Consider the following 23,110-nt stretch of genomic DNA (forward strand, 5'->3'; position numbering starts at 1 on the left):
CATGGTACCGGCAAGACTCACCAGCATCTATCGGATTCCGGGCAATGTGCATTGAAATCGTCAAACATCCACACAATGCTGACATGCAATGCGCTTAGAAAACGTGCATAGAATCAATCATGTGCTGCACATTGGCTTGTTTATTTCATGTCATCAAAACTGCCGTACATACTACCAGTGTCCGTATAGAATAGTTGTAACCTGTCATTGGTGATGCTAATTGTGATGGTAACTAAATTATATCACTCTTGATTAACTTTTAAAAAATTGCAGATTAACTTACTCAGTAGACTTGTGTACCTGTTTGCCGTATACCAAAAAGGTTACGTTAATGTTAAAAGATTGTAAACAATTTACCTCCAGAAGCGTTGAAAATGTTCGGTGATTCAGAAAACTTTCTCATAACCTTGGAAATCACCCTGACTTGTAGTGGATCAATAGCTCGTAGTCCATCAATTAAAGTGAATAGGAGAGGCAGGGAATCAGCACTGTCAAATTCCCAATCGATAACAGCTGATGACAGCATATCGACTAAGGCCTGTCTCATAGGTAATATGGGCACCTTTAACAATCTGTAACACATAATAAGATTTCTTTTACCTGCCAGAATCTGTCAATGACATTAACGAATAATAATTGAAGGGATGAGGGTACAAGTTGATATAAAAAGGTATAAATATCGATACCAGTAGGTATTGTATTGAAAGAAAAATATTAACATCGAAGGATTGAAGCATTAATCAAAAAAGTATCGATTGTCTTATTAATCGAAGTTGACTCAAATGCATCAAATACATTATTATCACGTTATATGTTGCTGCTACAGTATAAAAGGCGTGTAATGTCGTTTTTCTTGGTATTTAAATGTTATCAGACTGATGGTCCCATTCCGTAACACATTTTGAACCTTTAAACGAACATTATCAGTTAGCAAAATCACCAGAATGAGGTTACCTCACGCGTACCGCGCTACATCAACAACCGCACGACTCAATGAAAGTTTGTTAGTATGTTCTGCATGCCTTTTTAGACTCACGTCAAAACGAGCGTGCTCTTTGCTTTTTTTTCTTTATGGATTTTCTATTAAATTATTATCTATGTCTGGTGTTTACGTCTATTATCTATGATCTGGTGGTTGGTTTCTGTTCAAAATATTATCTATGGACGCAATATCGCAAGTAATTTTAATGTATGCACAAGAAGAAACTGTTAAAATGAATTAAAGTTACTATGAATAATGAATAATAATTCAAAATACTAAGAAATTATAGTTGGTAATTGAATTTGTAGAGATAGTGATCATTCAAAATATTCTGCGGAATGGTGACAGCACATGACATGATCATAATGTAATTGCAGCAATTGTGTATAGAATATGTAATGATTTTATATCACATACAATATTGTGCGGTGAGAGAATGACCATTTGGACTAACCTGATGAGATTCACAATTAGACTAAAAGTATCGGCTCTGTTGGTGACTGGCTTGATGAAGTCAGCCAAGTCCGTGGAGAAAACAATCCGTTGAGGATCGTCCGCCTCATCGTTAGAGGATGGCAACCAGTGAGATGCGCTGCGAAGAGCTTCAATTCGGCACCAGATTGTGCTCAGAGGTAGACCGCTCGATATCAACTGAAAACGAAATATTTATTTACAGATTCCACTGACATATTTTATTACTACTAAAACAGTGAGGACATCTGCTCACGTGAATACTCAAAAAAGACGAGACTGAAACTCCAGTATTCCAGCTAATGTATTTCAATGGCGGCTCGCTGACGGATGACCGGAATCTCTCAGTTTCAAAACGTCCACAACCAATAAAATAATGAATCAGTAACGGACCAACTATTATGTTTGAGATATTAATTTGACAAATCTTGAAAAAAAAAATATTTAAGAAATCTCTTCATATTGCGGCCAAGATCCACATTGGTTTACGGAATAATAAAAAAAATATCCAACATTAAAGTTTATATTCTGATATAAAGAAATAGGTTATTCTGTGAGTGAAATGAAAAGTAAGATTTTTATGGAGAGCGAAGAAGAGCGAAGAGAGAAAAGAAGATTAACACTTTACGGTCCGGCAATGCCACATTGGCGTCTTTTGCAAGCCGAACGTTACGATCCGGCGACGCCAACATGGCGTTTTTACTTATGCATATTTTTACTGAAAAAAATAAATATGAAATTTAATATTTGCTTGCAAGATCTATCGACAGATAGTTGAATGACATGTGCAAGAAGTAAAAGCACGATGGAAAAAAAATATTTCGGGGTTTTTACAGAGATGGCAGACGTAACACCATTCAGTTTTTTTTTGTACCTATACCATTTTTTTAATTAGTTACAAAAGCATTCCTAGGCGGGTGAATCACGAGACATAAACAAAAAAGGTAATAAACACTCAATGTTATATTCCAGTGTCGTCACTTCAACTTCGAAATTTAATTGTCGACCCTTTTCAGTCAACCATTTATGAACCTGCATTCTTTTTTTTTTTTTTAACGAACGCGATTTTTGGCTATGAAATTGCGTGCTATTTGATATTTTATCTTTAATGGTTTACTACCCATGAAACGTTCACCATGCTTCATCATCCATGATAGAAATTTTATCTTGAAAATGAGAACAGTTATAAATGTGAACTTGTTGTATCGCATTGTCATTTTCGTTCGCTTTTTTCGGGAGATTATTGCTTGTGTAACTGCATAAATAATAGCTATTAATATTTATATTTGTTGCACTAATTTCATTGAAAAAATAATTAATCTAAGTATATTTTAGCTAGGATATATATTTTTTATTAGTTTTATCTCCAAAAAAACTTTTTAAAATGGAGGTCCAATCATTTTTAGAGGAAAACTATGCGGATTGTATGTCAGAAATTCCCAGTGACTGTGAAGATATCGGAGATTTTAGTGATATTGAAACAGACTCATTTGCTCCTTTGAGAACACGCCCACGTACAACATATTTCGGGAGTGATTCTGAGGATTCAGAAACTAAGGCCCTTGATTGGAACGATGATGATCCGCCGAGAGACAACAAGCCATTTCAAGGATTGTGATCCTGAAGCTATATCTAAAAAATGAGTGGACATAACCATGTCGGAGTTAAGAAAGTGGTTCGGGTTGGTGATAATAATGGGCATTGTCAAAAAAGCGACTCTACAGTCTTATTGGCCGACAAATCCACTTATAGACTCCCATATTTTTGAAAACTATGCCACGTAATCGGTTTTTAAATTATTTATTTTATAATAATGAAAAATGAAATTTTACGATTTTTTGTTGAACATAAAGTTTAGATTGAGGATATACAGACATCTGGATCAAGTGATGTTGCGGAAACGCATGCACCTTCTACATCTTTTTATACACATTCAACCCATAGAACCAGTTCACCTACTTCATTACAAAAACTCTCTGGCAGTATAAAACAACATCAAATAATTAGGATTTCCGCAACTAATAAACATTTAAGAAGAAAGTGTAAAGTGTGTTCCTCCCATAAACTTCGAAAAGAAACTATTTACACGCCCAAAGAGTGTAAAGTACCTCTACATCTACATGTTAGTAATTGCTTTTCTTCGTATCATTTAAAAAAGGTGTATTATGGTACGTTTACATCTGACACTTATACCGATATACTTATTTTATGTGTCTGACATAAAAATTCACTTACTGTAACACTTACAATACACCTGCATAGATCTGACATAAAATTCTGGTATACTTCTCGTTGAAATAAAGTCTCGACACTTTATTCAATGGCAACATTGGAATAAATATATGCGGTGTTTACATATGGTATTGTAATTTATTCGGACACTTATTTTGTATACTTCTCAAAAACGTTATGTCAGTTGTCAATATGGGAATGAAAAGAAAGCAGCGAGTGTTATTATTTTAAGTCTTTTGGCAACAAAAAGGAGGAAAAAATGGTCTAGATGGGTGCGGGAATGGATTCAGCGACGAGAAGAACTATGTGCCTTCCGTTTAATGTCAGAGTTTAAAATCGAAGATCCAACTCAATTTGTGAACTTTAGTTTGCAAGATTGGACCTTTTGCCAAAAAACAAGACACACAATTCAGAAATGCGTAGAAGAACGATTAACAGTAACATTGCGATATCTAGCACTTGATCATCATTGCATATTCAATATAATGTTATCGTACCTAATACGAGTGCAGGTGTGGGCCAAAATGAATTAGGTAAATACCATTTGACGCGCATTTTTTCTTCACAGAGTGCATCAGAATTAATCGTATGTGCCGAGAACAAGCGATATTTTATTTTCGAACAAAATCCATAGAACACGGCACATCCGATTTATTTCTCATTGTCTATGATTTTTGACAGATCGCTACAGTACATTTATTAACGTAAACGTTGGGCATACATTCATGGTGTACCTATGATAATTGATTGTCCGTTGTTTTAGAAATATACATATCGTCACCGTTCAGGCAAAAGTCACCAACCCTAAAAACATAGTTTTGAGATATCGCAATTTGAAAGTTTGAAAATGCAGGAAAAATCAGATTTTAATGTTTTGAAGGTTTTATCTACATTAAATTATTTTCTCATGTCTTCTTAATAATTTATTTAAGGTACATTTACTTTTTGATGCTAATTAAAACATCTGGAAGGTTTTAAAGGAGGCAAGGTAGCTCAAATTATGGTTTGGTGACTTTTGCTTGTTAATAATCTGAACAATGTTAGCCAAAAGAAGCATCAGTAAAACTCACCATCCATAGTATAGTGACTTTTGCTTGTATATTTATAACGAAGGATTTTTTTTTTATAGAGTCAATAATGTCTATTCACCTATAATGACTTTTGCTTGTTAAGATTTTATCGAAAGTCATTTAGTGAAAAACAAATAATTCGGATTTAAGCAAAATTTTACTAACTAATGTACCGAGGTGAGTTTTGCATCTTAATGAACATAATTTTACGCTTCCGGTGACATACTCAACTCAAAACTGCCATTTTCAGGGTTGGTGACTTTTGCCTGAACGGTGACGATATGCAATTCACTAGGTATCTGTCAAACTACGAATAATGTGTCAGGTTCTTGACATAAAAGTAGACGGTGGTCCAACTTCGGTGATATATCGCTCCAAGTTCGAACTTGTCGAATACGCGGTGTTTACATTTGCGTATATAAGTAGATTGAATAAGTGGTAGGTGAGAGTCGACACACGCAAAATAAGTGGCAGATACAAATATACTTACTGTTTACACTTAAGTGAATATGGTGTCATACATAAATATGACGATATTAGTGTCAAATGTAAACGTACCATTAGTTGTTAGTTCATTTTACATTCATAGTTTTATAAACTATTTCAAATAATTTCAGTTTTAGTGTTTAATTTGTTTTAAATCTACTCGCACACTATATTATTATGTGACAATAATTATTTCGAGCCTAGCCAGTTATCTAAAAGTATTATCCATAAGGTTGAGTGTTGATTCAAATATTTTTGTAGAATGTAGACGTTTGTTTTACAATTTATTGCTCATAGATTTTGTTATATGATTTTTTTACACACGCCTCTGCACTGTTATTGGCTTGTCTCGATACCTACAAAAATACCAAATTGTAATAAGCGGTGGGAATGTACTGCGTGCATTTTATTTAATTGAATTTACTCCACTGCACCACTATCGCTAGGCCTCAGCCGACATAAAACCAATAAATTAGTGATAAGTGTTCGTTCGGGAATGAATATGCATTTATTTTTAAGCACTTCACATTTTGTGTGAAGTCTTTGTTATTTTATTTGATAATCAGAGATGTGAGTAGCTAGTGCTAAAAATGGATTGATACATATTCTATAGCGGTGTAAAACATTTCATATTTGAATATTTTATTAAATTTAATTAAAAAATAATATATTGAGATTGCTTTATATCAATAGGCTGTTTCCTTTACATTATATTTAACAAATTGAACTAATCTAATAACATATAATAAATAATTTACGAAAATTTACAAATTATATACTTAACCTTTATGGAACGCGGGCCAGAGGTTGACAAGTGTTGAATAAATGACACAATTTGATGCATTGATATATTTTAAGTATTTTCTGAAAATTTTATTGAAATTTATCAATAGGTTCAAAAGTTATATCATTTTTAACTTCGCGATCGAAATTTGTTGATTTTCCTTTAAAAATACCGGATATTGGTGTAGGTACTTCGTGAAAATTCGCGGACCGTTAGTGTTAAGTTGACAATTTTGAATGTCAGCGAAAAATCTACCTTGTTTTCTTCAGCCATTAGCGATTTTTCATCCACTTTAGGTAATATAGCGTTAAAATCAAAGGTTTGACAACCCCTGGAAGCAGCCAAATTCATGTCTATATTCATTTTCATCAGCATCCACAGTTGCTCCCACAATCCTGACTGCCGCAAGTACAGTCCTAATCTGTACACAATATCTAAAACAAATAACATTTTTTTTTCAAATAAACATGAAACAAATTAATACTTATTATATTGATATTACTTATTTATTACTTACTTAATATATTGATACTTGAACAGTGTGTAGGCATTATATAAAATTTTACAAAATGGCAACATCAATCAAAAATATTTTTCATTTTAAGGGGGGACATGCTCGTCGAAGGTCAAAATTGAGTTTTTATTGTATATTCAAACCATGATCCTGGACACTCCTTAAACGTTGTAGATGATCTATTTATATAATTTTGAAGCCTTATTATTCTTTATACTTATTTTAAACATTTGATAACTGCATGAAGTATTTTTGTTACATAAAATAGTATTCTTTTAAACCTCTCGCTCTAATGTTTTAGAATATAGTCATATTTCGGTACATAACTGTGCAGTGGTGTTAAGATTTTTTACATTTATTAATTTTTAAACGCATTTATAAAACCATTAGCATAATTTATTACGAGATAATTTTTGTAAAATATTCACGATAAAAAATTATATTGATAATCTCTGTGATCCCAAATTTGACAAGAATTAGGCATTTTATTATTCAAAAAATCGGCAAGATTAACACATATCAAGATGATTCTAAAGATATTTATTATAAGCTATGTCTTTGACCATTTAAGTGTGATAAACATCTTATGAATAATGATTGCTTTATAATAATTATTGACCTAAGAATAAGGTAGTGTTTTTTTGAAATACGCCATTTCTTTTGTCATTCCCTAGTGGTTAAGCTACAACATACGGCCGTAGCCATAAATTGACAAACTTTAATTGAAGTAGGGAGTAAAATGATATTGACGCGCGTGTTTGAACATGTACCGTTTAAAAAAAAATAAAAAAAAATTCGGTTAGGTACATGTTCAAACACGCGCGTTAACATAATTTTACTCCCTACTTTAATTATAGTTTGTCATTCTATGGCTACGGCCGTATGTTGTAGTTTAACCACTAGGGAATGACAAAAGAAATGGCGTATTTCAAAAAAACACCACCTTCTTCTTAGGTCAATAATTATTATAAAGCAATCATTATTCATAAGATTTTTATCACACTTGAATGGTCAAGGACATAGCTTATAATAAATATCTTTAGAATCATCTTCAAATGTGTTAATCTTGCCGATTTTTTGAATAATAAAATGCCTAATTCTTGTCAAATTTGGGATCACAGAGATTATCAATATAATTTTTTATCGTGAATATTTTACAAAAATTATCTCGTAATAAATTATACTAATAATTTTATAAATGCGTTTAAAAATTAATAAATGTAAAAAATCTTAACACCGCTGCACAGTTCTGTACCGAAATATGACTATATTCTAAAACATTAGAGCGAGAGGTTTAAAAGAATACTATTTTATGTAACAAAAATACTTCATGCAGTCATCAAATGTTTAAAATAACTATAAAGAATAATAAGGCTTCAAAATTATATAAATAGATTATCTACAACGTTTAAGGAGTGTCCAGGATCATGGTTTGAAAATACAATAAAAACTCAATTTTGACCTTCGACGAGCATGTCCCCCCTTAAATTTAGAATGTAATAAAACAAACATTAAAACTGAAGCATTCTAAATTCAAAATGTGGTATTTTAAAAAATGTTCCACTAGAATCAGCATGGTCTCAAATTACACAAGTATTTTGCAATCATATTACATGTGACAATAAAATAAAACAAAAGATAGTGTAATAATTTTTTGTTATCTTACCAACATGTGAAACTTGATACATAGGTCCCAATGCTTTGTGTAAAGCTTTTATGGCAGCTGCATACATTTCTTTTACAGATGGCACAGAGCTGAGTGCCATAGAGCACTGCACAGAATCAATGTACCAAAACCATGAACGAATCAGCAGAGGTCTCTTCATATCTGAAAGATATTAAAAATTTATTTTTTTAATAATTGTAAGAAACCAAAAATTGTAAAGTTGTAAAATCCAGAACAATTATAGTATGGTTGAATTAGTAACTGTGTATAGAAAAATTAATATAATATTCGCCACATTGGCAGCATCGTTTGTAAATAAAAATGGCGGCTTGTTTTGACAGTTTGTTTTGCAATTTTATGTGATTGTTTATCTAAATAATTGAGGTTCGACGTATAAAAATGTTTTTTAAGCTTGAAACTCTATTGTAAGGCGGTTTTAACTGAATGGAGCCAAATCAAATAAATTTCGGCGCACAGAAGTGTAGTTTACTACAAATGAATCAACAATACGAAGTGATTTACAACTAATTTGATTATTATCCTTAGTAAAAACTTCTTCAATTTCAGGTATTCTTCAATGTATATTTTTAATATAGTGTATGCCACGAAGCAAGATGACCAGGGAGCAAGTGGTTCTAATTTTTTTTATTGATTACTTAATTATTTTACAAACTTATTAGAAAATGAGAGATTTAGAAATCAACTATATTATTTTATATTATTAAAATTTATAAACTTCTTAAAAGACAATGCATCATTTGTGTCGTCTTCACTTTTCTATGATTATAACACAATATTTCATAATCATCGGATAACATTAATGTATCTTTAACTATCATAACTTTCCAAACTATTTTAACCTTTCATTGAACATCCATCAGAGCTTGAACAAGTCGCGTAACTTATTCTCCGCGGGTTTTTGGATCATAAACGGATCGACTGCATCAAACGGTACATAGATGCTCCACTTAAATAGTCGATGGTCAAACGAAAACTGTTAAGAAAATGATGAGTTACCTGGTGTTGATACAAGTTGCTTTAGCATTGCTAAATATTGGTCATTTGGCATACTCTGTTCTGACAGTTCCACTTTTTTACTTAACAATTCCATACTGTCAAAATTGACTTTGAGAGCTGCGTCTAATATAGAAAGTTGCTTTGAGTAACATAGGTTTTTGGCGGTCATTTCACTTGTGACGCGATTGTTGCAAACATCAAATACTTTGCGATCCTCCTGTAATGTAACATTAAAATTATAGATAAATGAAGATGCATTACATATTCATGTTATAAATACTATATTGAATTCATTAAGTAAGCAATGTGGCGGATCTATAAACATACAATTAACGTGAAGATGGATAGTTTTGACAGAAAATTAATCATAGTCGGAGCGTCACCAAGCAAGAAAAAGCGATGCAATAGGCTTGATCTCAGTGAAGTCGGGAATAGCAACCGTAACAATAATTAAAATCATATTTGCACATATTCAAGATTAAATTTTTTGACAATAGGACGATTTGGCATTACTGATTTACGCAACATTTCACTTAAAGAAATTGATAGCTTAGTTCCATAGTGATACAACTAGGAATTAGTAGTTTTGAGTAATGGCTGATCAAGTTTTGACTCACCTATACTGACTTGTAGAAAAGTGGCAAAAACATCGGCCCTGCGAGGACGACTAGTAATTTCTTTGAGTTGTAAATTTGTGGAATTGAAGAGGAGCGATACACGAATACATATAATGGATAACATAACTCAAAACTTGAAATTTATGCCTTATCATACTATGGAGCTGAGCCATTGATAATGTTCCTTTAAGTTATAAGGTTTAACAGTGAGATGCACCACGAATAATTTTCAGGGGTGGCATGGACTGTTAGATAAAATCGTGGATGATTTCTTTTAAACGATAACAAAATATAAGTGACTCTATCCTTATTGTTATGTTAACCAATTATCATCTATTTTAGCACTAAGACATTTAGATTATTCTTTCTTTTAAAAATCCACATTTTTGTCCTTTATTTTGAAATTGAAAAAATGAAAAACAGAAAAGCAATATTTGATCCTCCTATGTGTCATTTTGATCTCTGAATTCTCAGAAACGCCAAAAGAAGCTCTAGATTAGATTCGGAGTGGAAAATATTCAATTGGTTGCTCAGAATATGCATTGTTAAAGCACTGAAAAGAATCATTATTCACTAGGGGCGCCATAAAATGGGAGAGATTGAAAACCACTGGCACCCACTGAAAAGTTACCAATTGTTAAATAATCTATAACAGCTTCTTAGGCTGCTCGCACACGGCAAAGCGACTGCGCGCAGACGGCAAAGCGAAGTTTCGGATTCATCCGCCAAACGTCGTTTGCGTTTTGATTCCGGGCCGATTGCGTTTCAAATTCGTCGATATTTCGACGATGCTGTCCAAGAGAAAACACAGTTTTCAAGGGGATTCATAAACGCCTTTTTTTGAAACTGCACCCTGCTGCGAGAGTATTTATCTTTCATTACAGTGGCGTACAAGGGTAAATAAATCAATATAAAATCAGTACATAATATTGCATTATACCTACATTTATTTTCCCACTATTGCTTATTTTGGAGCTGGACTGTTTTATATCGAAATCGTTTTGAAAATTACCTATTGTTGAGCCTATTATATACCATCATCATCAATACTATCGACCGAGGGTACTTGATGGAGTTTGAATTTAAATTCTAATTGATTTAAGTTTTGTACTATTATTATTTATTAATACAATAAAAAAAGATTATAAGTTAATACACGAAGAAAGGGTAAAAACCTTTTTACCTAGATACCTACTAAGTAAAGGATTAAGTATAAAAACATAATATTTTGAATAGTTTGAATATTTGCAGTGTTTCTAAAAACCTGTTGTAAATACTATTAATACATTCGGTAGGTAAGCAGTTTTACAAAATATAATAAAAAGTTGTGACACAGCACAGCTATGAGAAGAAGTATTTCACGAGAAGAAAGGCTCACCATATCTATACGGTAAACTAAACTATTATTATTTATTTTGTAGTATGTACTTATTTAATTATTTTTTTTATTAGTTGACACTGTTATCTTCTATAGATACATTAAAATGGAAACGGGTACTAATAATAATATATTGAAGTGAAATAATGAATACCTACCTACTACTATTGATAGGTATGTGCCTGTGTACTTGTATAGGTACAAGTATATTTATATTAATTATTGTTTTTTTGTTATAATATATTAATTGCGATTAATTGACAATAAAATTTAGATAATTTATCTATTTAGCCGCTACAGTACCATATTCAATTACATATTCAAAAAAAGTTGGTAGTTATGAATTCCAAACACTTTTCATAAAAAATATATTGAAATATTAGTAGGTAGACTAACACGAAATTACCTGATATAGTCTCATTACAATAGCTATCTTTTTAATATGTAGCTATTGAATTCTAAGCAATAGTATTCTATTGGAAATATGAACAGATTTTAAGGGGAGATATTTCAAATGTTTATGAATAATATGTTTTAAATGTTTATTTAATAAAAGATACAATAGGTATAATAATATATTACATTGTTCTAACAAATTATATACAAAAAAACTATAAAATATTTTAATTAAATTATATCTGTTTTCCCCATTGCATTAACGCCACTGTGAAATTCTTGATGACACTAATTAAGAAAGAAGGAAGATTTTTTTAATTTTTTCGGACTAAAGTAATAAATTATGTCATACAATATGTGCCTTATTGTGTTCGGCAAACTTATAGCTATTAAATGGACAGTAGTACTTTTTGTTTTCACCGCTAGTGCTATTATGTAAGAATTTATTTATTGCACTATCCGAAGAATTAAAAAAAACCTTTTTTTTGTCGCCAGTGGCAAACTAAGATAAATAAAATATAAAAATATAATATGTAAACATTACCTACATAATTATTAAGTATTTCTTTTTTACCATTTTACCTATATTTATTTTTTCCACTATTGCTTGATTTGGAATAGAATTCTGTTACATTATATCGAAAGCGTTTTTTAATTTGATGATATTTTCATAGTGTAGAAATTATTTTTAATGACTTTCATGCGGATTTTTGTTAGCTATACACAAATGCAGCATAGTCCAAATAAGCATTAAGCATTCAAGTGAATCTTTCTGGTTGCAAACAATTCATCATAACTTCGACAACAATAACAATACAGAACATGATAAAACAGAACAGCCAGGTTTTCTCCAGGTGTTCTGTTTTGTAATGTTCTGTTTTGTCACTGTCCTGTTTTGTCATGGAACCGACTGAGATTTAACATTCTTCATATTATTATATATGACAATGGCTAGGTGCAGATTGCGTAGGCTTAAACCTTTACATTATACCCAAGTTTTTAATGAAAAATACCCACTCATCCGGTCATGAGTTTGTCATTGATAAATAAAATTTATTAGGCCTTTCTGAACATAATTATGTGGTTAATCAGTAATATTTCTTAACCCTTTCTAAGCGTTACGAATCCCGACTTAGTACAACAGTGCGCGTTGTGATTTCAAGCATCAATAAATCGTAATAAATGTCAGTCAAACATACACAAATAGAGTAGTAAAAAATCGGAGTCAAGTTCAAAAATGATTATGACAGAACCTAATATTTTATGTGACTCTAAAAATAAACATTCGTCGCCTAAATCTGATAAGAAATCACGAACAAGACTTCTTCATTGAAAAAATGCCAGCTTACTCGAGCGGCGCCATGACACTTACGAAATGGTGCTGGACTAATGCGTCGATGACAGATTAACAAGTGTAAGAACAGTTCAGTATTCTTATAGTCTACCGGCTACCATTTCGACAAATATGTCATACACATAATGAATAATAATATGGTTTATGACTTTTATGAGCATTTTTGTTGAGTGTGTTGAAAAAATATCAGTCATAAATAACTCATTTTTATAGCATCCAGGACATCTCAAACTGTGTAACTTTTGTTTGAACTCGCATACACATTGCAGCACTGCAGGCCGAGTATAAATAAATCATCCTTGAGAACTACTGGCTATTTGAGAGTGATGTACTTACCACCAGTGCCTGGTTTGTACCTACCATTGACCCCGAACTGAATGGAATCGAATGACACATAGTTTATATAACAAAATGGTTTATTTTTCGAATACCTATTACAATTCGTAAAATATTAAATTTCAAACACTTTTTGCACTTCTAAATGCTTTATAGTCACCACAATTTTATTTTCAAGTTCATTTGTTTTTTTTTTATTATATTACTTCAATAACCTGGTACTAGAATAGGTAATCTCTTATTTTATTATAATGACGTGATAGTAAGTAACTCGAGTTATTTTCGACTATAAATATAAGAAGAATTCTACATAAAAAAAATAGTAGTCATGAATCAAACCCTTTTGAATAGTATTACGAAAAAAATAATTCTCAAGTGTCTGTCTCACACCAGCAGACGATGATTTGCCGCGCAGTGTATAAAAATTCAGTAGCGCGGCACCTGGTGTTTGCGTAATACGACAATTTCCGCATTTATGCGGGAACGGGCGTCTGAGTGTTCGTGTCTTTTCTTTATAAATGGCTGATAACTAGGGTAAATAAATAATTTTTGTCTGTTTCACCTAATACTATAACCAGAAAATAGTATTTAAAAATGTTAATCAATGATAAACAAAGAGACATATTAAATCGCGGACTTCTAGGTATATTTAAATGACACCTGGTTCAAATTATTTTCCGAAACTATAAACTCGCGGATAATATACTGGCAGATAGGCGAATGAATGCAATCTCCAAAAGCATTCCTTTTGTAAAAATATTTTGTAAATTCACTTTGATCAATGTAACTTTCGAATATTCTATTTAACAGTTTACGCACCAAATAGTTTTTCAATCACTAAAAAACAATATAACTTATTATATCGCAAACTCGTATCGTTACAAACACGTCAGTCAAATGTCTTCGGCGCACATGCACTAAGAAGCGATAAGACACTATATACGCGGCAAATTTGAATTGGCCCGATGACTGATATATTTTTATTCAAGACACGCTCCCGAAAAATATTTATTTAAATTAGATAGAACAAAAGTTTAGGCTATCCATTGACAGATGTCAAGAGAAGGATGATTTTTGTATAAATTAAATCAATATTCGAATTATTCGCGCCTGGCGGAAAGCAGTACTAGGCAAACGAAAATCGAAATGACTTTAGTCAGCTGACGCGCGGATGACTCGCGCGTATAGGCTGACTAAAGTCAGTTGCCGCGTTAGAAAGGTTAATACGCACCCCCATAAATTTCAGCTTTCAAAAGTTCGGTCCTGGCAGATTTCTTTAAACGGCTTTGTTGGTAGTGGATGTGGTAGGTAGGATGTTGATGGCACGTATTGTATGACATAATTAATTACTCCATTGCTACAGTGGCGTTTATGCAATGTAGAGCAACAGATATAATTTAATTAAAATATTTTATAGATTTTACTGTAGCAGGTGAATAGATAAATTATCTAAATTTTGTTATCAATTAATCGCAAATAATATATTATAACACGAAAACAATAATTAATATAAATATACATGTACCTACACAAGTACACAGGCATATACCTATCGATAGTAGTAGGAAGGTATTCATTATTCTCACTTCAATATGTTATTATTGGCACCCGTTTCCATTTTAGTGTATCTATAGAAGATAAAAGTGTCAACTGATAAAAAAAATAATTAAAGAAGTACATACTTACTACAAAATAAATAATAATGGTTTAGTTTACCTTATAGTTATGGCGAGCCTTCACGCTTAAAAACAGATTAAATTTAATAAAAATATTTTATAGATTCGATACCTACATAAAGATTCTACAATCATAAAAAGGAGGCATGATTCTATTAAAGATACATACCTATTTAATATTGAATATAACCAAATGCACACCTACTTGTGTTCTTCCCAAAAGAATGGTGTTATTTTAAATATTTATTTCATAATAATATGAATAGGTAGTTGGGTACTTCAATACGTATCTATAGGTACTTATATAAATATTTTCGGTATAGGTATATAGGTATTCATCAAAAATTATTTAAATTTGCATATTACGAACTATACCTTAACATTTTTTATTCGTTTTTTTTATTTAGTGAGTAGTTACAGTTGGTGACATCTCTCATTAGTTAATATTATTAAACTCCCAACATATTGCACAATGAGAAAACTATTGTTTACGAGAAATGACATTTTAATACGCTTACCTACCGAATGTATTAATCGTATTTACAACGGGTTTTTTTAGAAACACTGCAAATATTCAAATTATTCAAAATATTATGTTTTTATACTTCATCATTTACTTAGTAGGTATCTAGGTAATAAGGTTTTTACCCTTTCTTCGTGTATTAAGTTATAATCTTTTTTTATTGTAGCTAGAATTTGATGTCAATGTGTATTTGCCATTGGCGAGTGCGCAAAATGCTGAAAGGCAAAAGCCTGATCGCAAAAAAATACTCAAGTGGAATAGTACAAAACTTAAATTAATTAGAATTTAAATTCAAACTCCATCAAGTACCCTCGGTTGATAGTATTAATCAGACAAAGTTTATGATGATACATACAAGGCTCAATAATAAGTAATTTTCAAAACGCTTTCGATATAAAATAGTCCAGTTCCAAAAGAAGCAATAGTGGGGAAATAAATGTAGGTACCAGTGGCGAAGGGTGCAGGTAAGCTGTTAAGGTCCGCCATAAATAGTGCACATTAACCTTTTTCAGTCAAATGTATATGTTTTTATTGAAATACGACTACAATTTACAGATGGTATTGGTTGGATTTTAAAAATCAATTAAGCCCTGTCTACCAAACCATAATAGTATTGGTATATTTTAGGCGATATGACAAAATTGTGCACATTTTTTCATTCTTACTTATTTTTTTAACTTTAGATTAAGAATACCGTATTACACATATTGTTAGTTCATTTTTTTAATTCATCAAGCTATGCCTAAACCAAACTATAATAGATAAATTGTATTATCCTATCTATAAAATATCCAAATTTATGTTAGATTTCGTATTTTTTTACTATTATATATTATGGCTTGGTTTTCGCAGGGTTTAATTGAATTTTAAAAACTAACCAACACCATCTGTAAAATGTAGTCTTATTTCAATGAAAACAAGTATGTATGACTGACAAAGTTTAGTGTGCAATATTTATGGTGGATCTTAACAGCCTACCTCCACCCTTCGCCACTGGTTGGTACAATACAATATTTAAGTAGGTAGGTACTGATATTTTTATATTTTTTTTTTACCCTTGTACGCCACTGTAATGAAAGATAAATACTCTCGCAGCAGGGTGCAGTTTCAAAAAAAAGGCGTTTATGAATCCCCTTGAAAACTGTGTTTTCTCTTGGACAGCATTGTCAAAATATCGACGCATTAGAAACGCAATCGGCCCAGAAACAAAACGCAAACGACGTTTGGCGGATGAATCCGAAACTTCGCTTTGCCGTGTGCGCGCAGCCTTAAGGTTATACCTCAGTTGAGGCACGGTCTAAAAAGATCGTGGCTAGGCGATGCGCGGATTGCGGGTCGCGGGTGCAAATGACGAATGTCAAATGAAATGTAATTTGTCATATAAATCCAACATGTGTTCATTTAATGTTCTGTTTATTATTCTATCAGGAACAATAATAATATATTCATTGACATGTTTTCTTTTTAAAGTAAATGAGTAACGTTTTTAGTCATCTTTACACGATTTAAGAATTAATACGCCCGTCGCCATCACGAAACAAATTGACGTGTTTCCAGCTCGATGTTCTCTCTCCGAATGGCAGCGAGTCCAAAATTTCGTCGCTCCTATAGTTGAAAATTATTTTCCGTTTCACTGATGTATCACCTTAATATTTACCCACCTCCAACTTTATAAGCCAACATGTTACCACACGGCCATCGCAGGCAAAAAATTAGTAACTGGGTGGAAGAAGCTACTAGAAACCTACATCCAGCAGTGTTTACTGATGATGACATTTTATTTAAACGTCATCATTTCTCAAGGCCTGAACAAAAATGAACTATAAGTGCGAGTGAGTAAGCATTCGGCACGCTTATATCTCTGCACTATACGTTAGAGTAAGATAGAATTTCTACAGTTGAATTAAATATTTTTCAAAACGTCGCCAGTAAAAATAGATTAGACTGATTACATTCATTTAAAAACTGCGAGCACATGTTACTGAAATTTATTGTTTTTGTGTTAAATATAAAATTAGTGGTTATTACCTTTAGTTATTTTAGTAGAACATATTGTTAACTATGTTGTGTTTAAATTAGGTAGCCGCACTGAGAAGCAACATGATGGTATAATGTTTCATAGTTAAGTTGATAATAATAAAATCGAGGTTCTACCGTGCGTTATACGCAAGAAACACTGCTTCATTTCGCCGAAAATAGGCGCTCTCTAGATATCATTACTCTGAGTCGTTTCTAGCATACCTACTAAAAACTCGTAAGAGTTGTTTTAGAAACTTATTACGTAGTATATTCTTTTTATTACCTATACATTCACTTCAACTGATGACACCCAGATGGCGTCCCATCCAGTTGATAAGCCACCAAGTTGGCGTTTCTAATTTGACCTATTCCCCAACAAAGACAACAAAATAGTATCTTTGTAGTTATTTTGTTGTCTAACATACAATAAACTATTTATGAGACAATTAATTTTTACCTGAAATTTCACATATTCCAACCATTTGTCGACATCATATGGGTGATTATTGACGTGTTTATTGAACTTTGCTGTTTTATCGAGCAAGTCTTTTTCTACGGTCATATCGTCCCAGGGTGCTCCGCTATCAACAATGGTGATGAAATCAATTTGAGGTCTCTTCGAGCGGCCTTTAGAGGTCTTCGGCGACTTTTCTCTGATTTCTTCGATGTACGGCATGATTTTCATATTATAATACCGTCTACGGTCAGTTGGTTTTTTGGATCGTGCCATGTAAATGTGTCCAAGAGTCTTTTTTATGTGATCATAACTAAAAATGGTCAAATATTGATTTATAAGGAATACACTTATGAAAATAATAATGTTATCACTTTCTCCACTACTTCCGCCAACGAGGTGTCCTATAATAGTAACTAACTGTTACGAGCCTCACACGCTATATCTTTAGACATGTGCATCTTATTCATGCAAATTTCAAATGCAATATTTCTTATCAACAAATGGTTATACATACACTCGAAATATGAATTTACGATAAAATATATATGTATTTCGGATTTGTTACACAGATTCCATGACCCCAATTACTTTAATAGGCTATTCTGTAAGAAAAATCTTTTCGCTTCAATTTTGTATGAGAAATCTTACGTGTGCTTCAATTTATGCAACTTCATCTACAAACAGCAGAGGTTTTTGTTTTTGACCGCTTCCCACCAGAGGCGCTAGTTTGTATCTCACTTTTTTGTCAGGTTGCCAAAAAATGTCAAGCCGTCTAATACCCTGTTTACACATGCATGGATTTACTGCTGACAGTAGGTATTATCGCGGCCATAACAAGAAAATGCACGAGTAAACATGTATTATCGTGTAAGTTGCAAGATTGCATGTATGAATCAAAAAAGTTCAGAAGCTTCTGAATTGTCACGCAACAGTTGGGATTTGTACGATATCTGCGTTATTAATTGTATTTTTCTCTTTTTAATTTATTGTTGTGAATATTACCTTGTATATAAATTCTTATTTAAGTATTTCTTGTGATTTTGTAATACATATTTATAAATATTTTAATCATTTATTAGGTTTATAAAATGCATCAGGAGTTCTGTTTACATTCTGGTATATTATTTTAATTAGATGTATGATAATTGACATAAGTAGCTTCTTTAAGGATTAATTAGCTACCTTCTTTAAGAATCAATTGTTTCAAGGTGCTGGTTGTGCCAAATACGCTAACCCTCATTCTTTCTTCCCACCTACCCTCGAATCCTTATTTATGAATGTCGCCAGACCAGGGCGACCGAGCAATTACGGGTAATCCACCAACCAGCATCACCCTCAAATTACAGTCCACTGCTAAAAGCGCCACCAGGTGTGTTTCAGCAACGTTTTCAGCGGTTTGACATTTGACAAATTGGCGCAATACGCATGCGTAGTAAATAAACCAGAAACAGTTTAAGATGTGACATTTGGTTCACTGTTCCAGCAATCATCAACATATTTTCTGACCGCCAGTAATGGTTTGGTCTGAAACGTCAAACGATTTTATAGCGTTGTTAAGGACTTTAGCAGGGGTCGGGGTCGTAGTGTCAAAGTGCAGGGGAATTTTTAGCTCTGCAGATCACCGCTAAAACATCCGCAGCCGTGATAATAAAATATAATGTTAAAACTATAGTAGTAACAAGATTTTGGTATTATCTGAACATTCTCATTGAAGGTTCATTCGCAATATTTTACATATACCGAGAAAACTTATTTTTAAAGAGTATTTTTGTTTTATTCATTAGATGTTTACTACACTTACAAACCTCTTGGAACGCGGTAATTTTTTGTGTTTCAGTATTGCTTAACCCATAAGATAATTAAGGTCAGTAGAAGTATCTAGATAAACTTACTATGGTCTTGCTGGATTATACAAGGTGGACACTCTTAAATTGCCATAATCAATTTTACAATCAGTATAAAAATCTTCCTCTTTTGCATTGTCTTGCTTGGCCTTTTTACTTTTCTTCTTCGAAGCTTTCTTTTTTCTCTTTTTAGACTTCTTACTGTCCTCAGATGCAGGTGATGAATCAGACATCAGCAACACGTTCTCGTCAAACGGTTCTAGTTTATGATCGTTTATGTTTCCAATTAAGATGTCTTCATTTTCTAGATCGGTCATGTCCTGGGAACTCTCTGTAGTTTCTTTTATAGAATCTAAAAATTAGTTTATATCATTAATGGACAATATAAAAATTTTGTTATATTTTGACAATATACATTAACCGGTTCTCGTGGTACAGTGCGTAAGCCGCTGGCCTTCCATCCAGGAGTTCTGGGTTTGATTCCCGGTGAGGACACAATATATTTATGTGATATTCTCAAAGCCTGGGTGTTTGTGATTGTTCAAAATTACCAACAACCACCTTGTAAGAAAAAGCAAGGGCATGGTTATTAATAATTAAAAACATATATTATTAAATTGTAATTATGTAGGTAGTTAATTTATAATAACTGTTCTAGACCAAGACGCATAGACAGTGCCACAGATCACTAAATACTAATCAAACATTAAACAGCCAACGACGTTTGATGATATATGCAACTTGAATGATGTATGCGCATGTGTAGTAGAACGATAGTGGAAAACCTGCCAGAAAAAAACCAACTACACTGGGCAGAGAAATTTGATGTTTACCAATTTTCATAATCTCTCAAATAGCACCATACAATGACAACAGCGCGTCTCGCTTACGCTTGAAGAATGAGATTGGCGAGACAGTCATCACTTTTATGTGTAAACAGTTATTACTGCGATAGTTTAATTTACACACTATCGGTGCCAGTAAATCCATGCACATGTACAGGTGCTATAACTATTGAAATTCGTTTTGCGTTACAGGAGATTGCACTGTAATCTGATGCCCCTTAAAAAAACACCTGTTTGTCAACTACAAAAAATTTAGATTTGGTACCAATAATATATATTTTAAAATACTGTAATAAGTTATATGTATTAAGAGGGATGCTTCGCTGCTTGGCATATACAGGCAATGCATTTAATATTATTCGTATTATAGGTATTTACGTTTTTTATTGTAAAATTTAGTTTAATGAGGAATTACCGGAGTCTGCGTCTTTTTCAATCGGTGTCTGCTCACCATACGCCGGAAAGAGAGCCATGTCTTTTATTTATTTATCAGTACGTATTGCAGAATAATTAAATGCTTCACAGTTCACAACAAACTCGAACGTACGGCGTCAAAAATTACTGCAAAATTGTTATTTTATAATAATTTTGCCATAACCTAAAACGTCAGAGCTGACCGCCAAACATAAATATTAATAATAATAGTATTTACTTGTTAGTTGGTAAACGACAATAATGTTGTCATTTTATATAAAATAATATTTTATTTATTCTCGTGCTAATGGCAATAATATGATAATCAGTGTTATCAGTGATAAGAATACTTGAACCAGCATTTGATTGAACTAGCACTAGGCTGATGATAATGATGGTGATTTGGATTTATTCAAGGTGTTACAATACTAATAGCGCTTGTACACGTGCATGGATTTACTTGCACCAAAAGTGTGTATTTTAAACTATCGCGATAATACACACGTAAAATTGCTGACTATCTCGCCAATCTCATTCTTCAATATATACTCAATTACCGTTATCAAAATTACATCGTACAATGGATCATATCATTAGCTTATAGTAGCAACCAACCATAGAAAGCTGTATTTAAACACATTCAAATATTTAAAATACGCTTATATTGCTACTTTTAAAATTTTAAATAGCAATTAATAATTAATTCTAAATAAAATTTAATTACAGAATATAATATTATTCGAATTTGACTTTGAAGTCCTTGAGATAGGGTTAGCTCTTCCTTCTTCGCGTGAGGTTATATTCTACTAATTTATTTTCCTTTTTCTTGTCATTGGTCATTCCTCCCTTTTTATTAACTGGTCATACCCCCGCGTCCCTTTTTTATGTAGGGAGTTTGGGACTCCTTTGTCTTCATTCTGGATTTGGCTTTCTTACTGTTTAGATGTTGCGTTTGACATTTCTAACTACCAAAAAAATTATCTTGGACGACCGTTAAGTTATAGTTAATTGGACGTTAAGTGATCAGTGATTATGGCGCAACATCTGAATGACCGTGAGGAGGATATTCTAAAAGCAATGGACACCAGACGGCGAAGCAGAACTGCTACAGGAGGAAAAGTTCAACTTACGAGCGTCAATAAGATGCTGATGTTTGAGGTATCCTCGTTACGTACCTTATTTCAGCAGGGGGGCCAGCAAGGAGTGGCACAACGCCCAAAAACAATTCTTGGTGGCCCCTACGTTCGAGAGTTAGGTCTAAATGATGAGTTGCGTCGGTACGACCACTCGTCTTCAGCTAACCATCTGACGGAGAGGACCATCGTGGCCCTCCAGAATGCGATGTTTTCCCAACGGGACAGCTTCTGGAAGGGTATGCAAGGGTTAGTGAATTGGGCAACCAATCCTCAAAACATCATAACAGCGATGGGCCTGTACCAAAAAATCGATGAAGGTTTTGGGGACAACGCATAATCAAATTTGCGAGAACATGACTCAGATGCGTACCGGGAAGCGCGCCGAGATTATGCAAGCTCGGCGTCAGGTGATTTCGTCCTCAGTGAAGGATACCTTCACTCGGGAGGCAGTATCAAGGATTCCTCCGAGCTCCAAGTCCCGAAAGGCCCTCGAATTCACATAATAGCCGAGGTACTCTCAAGGGGAGACGTCCTGTGGGCAGGGAGTTCTCCAGGGGAGGTACGGACTTCACCAGGGGTCCGTACTTCAAGCGGAGGTGACCGCATCTGGACGACCAACAACATTGGGGGCCGCCTAAGAAACTTTCTGAGAGTCTGGGTGGCGTTGGGCACCCCCCCCCCCCCCCCCAACATTGGTAAAAAAATTAAAAAAAAAAACCGTAGCCCGCATACCTTTTGTGCGGACACCACCATTGGTAAGTCCACAATCAGCAGAGGTCACTCTCGAGATCGAGGAGTTAAAGAACTCAGGGGTTCTAGAAGGAGCGGGTCCAAGCCCCAGTTTTCTCTCAACCCTGTTTCTGATCAAGAAACAAGACGGGACCCTATGCCCT

The 23,110-nt window shown here is 33.1% G+C and overlaps 1 protein-coding gene across 1 annotated transcript in view; it reads right to left on the minus strand.

Annotated features, from left to right (window-relative positions):
• Positions 1 to 21,310, minus strand: part of LOC147075899 (nuclear exosome regulator NRDE2) — a 39,706-nt gene extending 18,396 nt beyond the window's left edge. Inside the window, exons 1-8 of the mRNA XM_085942225.1 lie at positions 21,083 to 21,310; positions 19,871 to 20,174; positions 17,979 to 18,288; positions 9,223 to 9,439; positions 8,206 to 8,367; positions 6,281 to 6,459; positions 1,437 to 1,633; positions 358 to 572 (exon numbers count right to left, since the gene is read on the minus strand). Coding sequence (XP_085798351.1) covers positions 358 to 572; positions 1,437 to 1,633; positions 6,281 to 6,459; positions 8,206 to 8,367; positions 9,223 to 9,439; positions 17,979 to 18,288; positions 19,871 to 20,174; positions 21,083 to 21,140 — 1,642 coding nt within the window. The 5' untranslated portion in view covers positions 21,141 to 21,310. The remainder of the gene's footprint in view (positions 1 to 357; positions 573 to 1,436; positions 1,634 to 6,280; positions 6,460 to 8,205; positions 8,368 to 9,222; positions 9,440 to 17,978; positions 18,289 to 19,870; positions 20,175 to 21,082) is intronic.
• Between the last annotated feature and the right edge of the window lie 1,800 nt (positions 21,311 to 23,110).

This window comes from Rhyacophila brunnea, unplaced genomic scaffold (genome assembly GCF_057557595.1).
Source record: "Rhyacophila brunnea isolate RB1 unplaced genomic scaffold, BYU_Rbru_1.0 scaffold_14, whole genome shotgun sequence".
In the NCBI taxonomy this organism is placed as follows: Eukaryota; Metazoa; Arthropoda; class Insecta; order Trichoptera; family Rhyacophilidae; genus Rhyacophila; species Rhyacophila brunnea.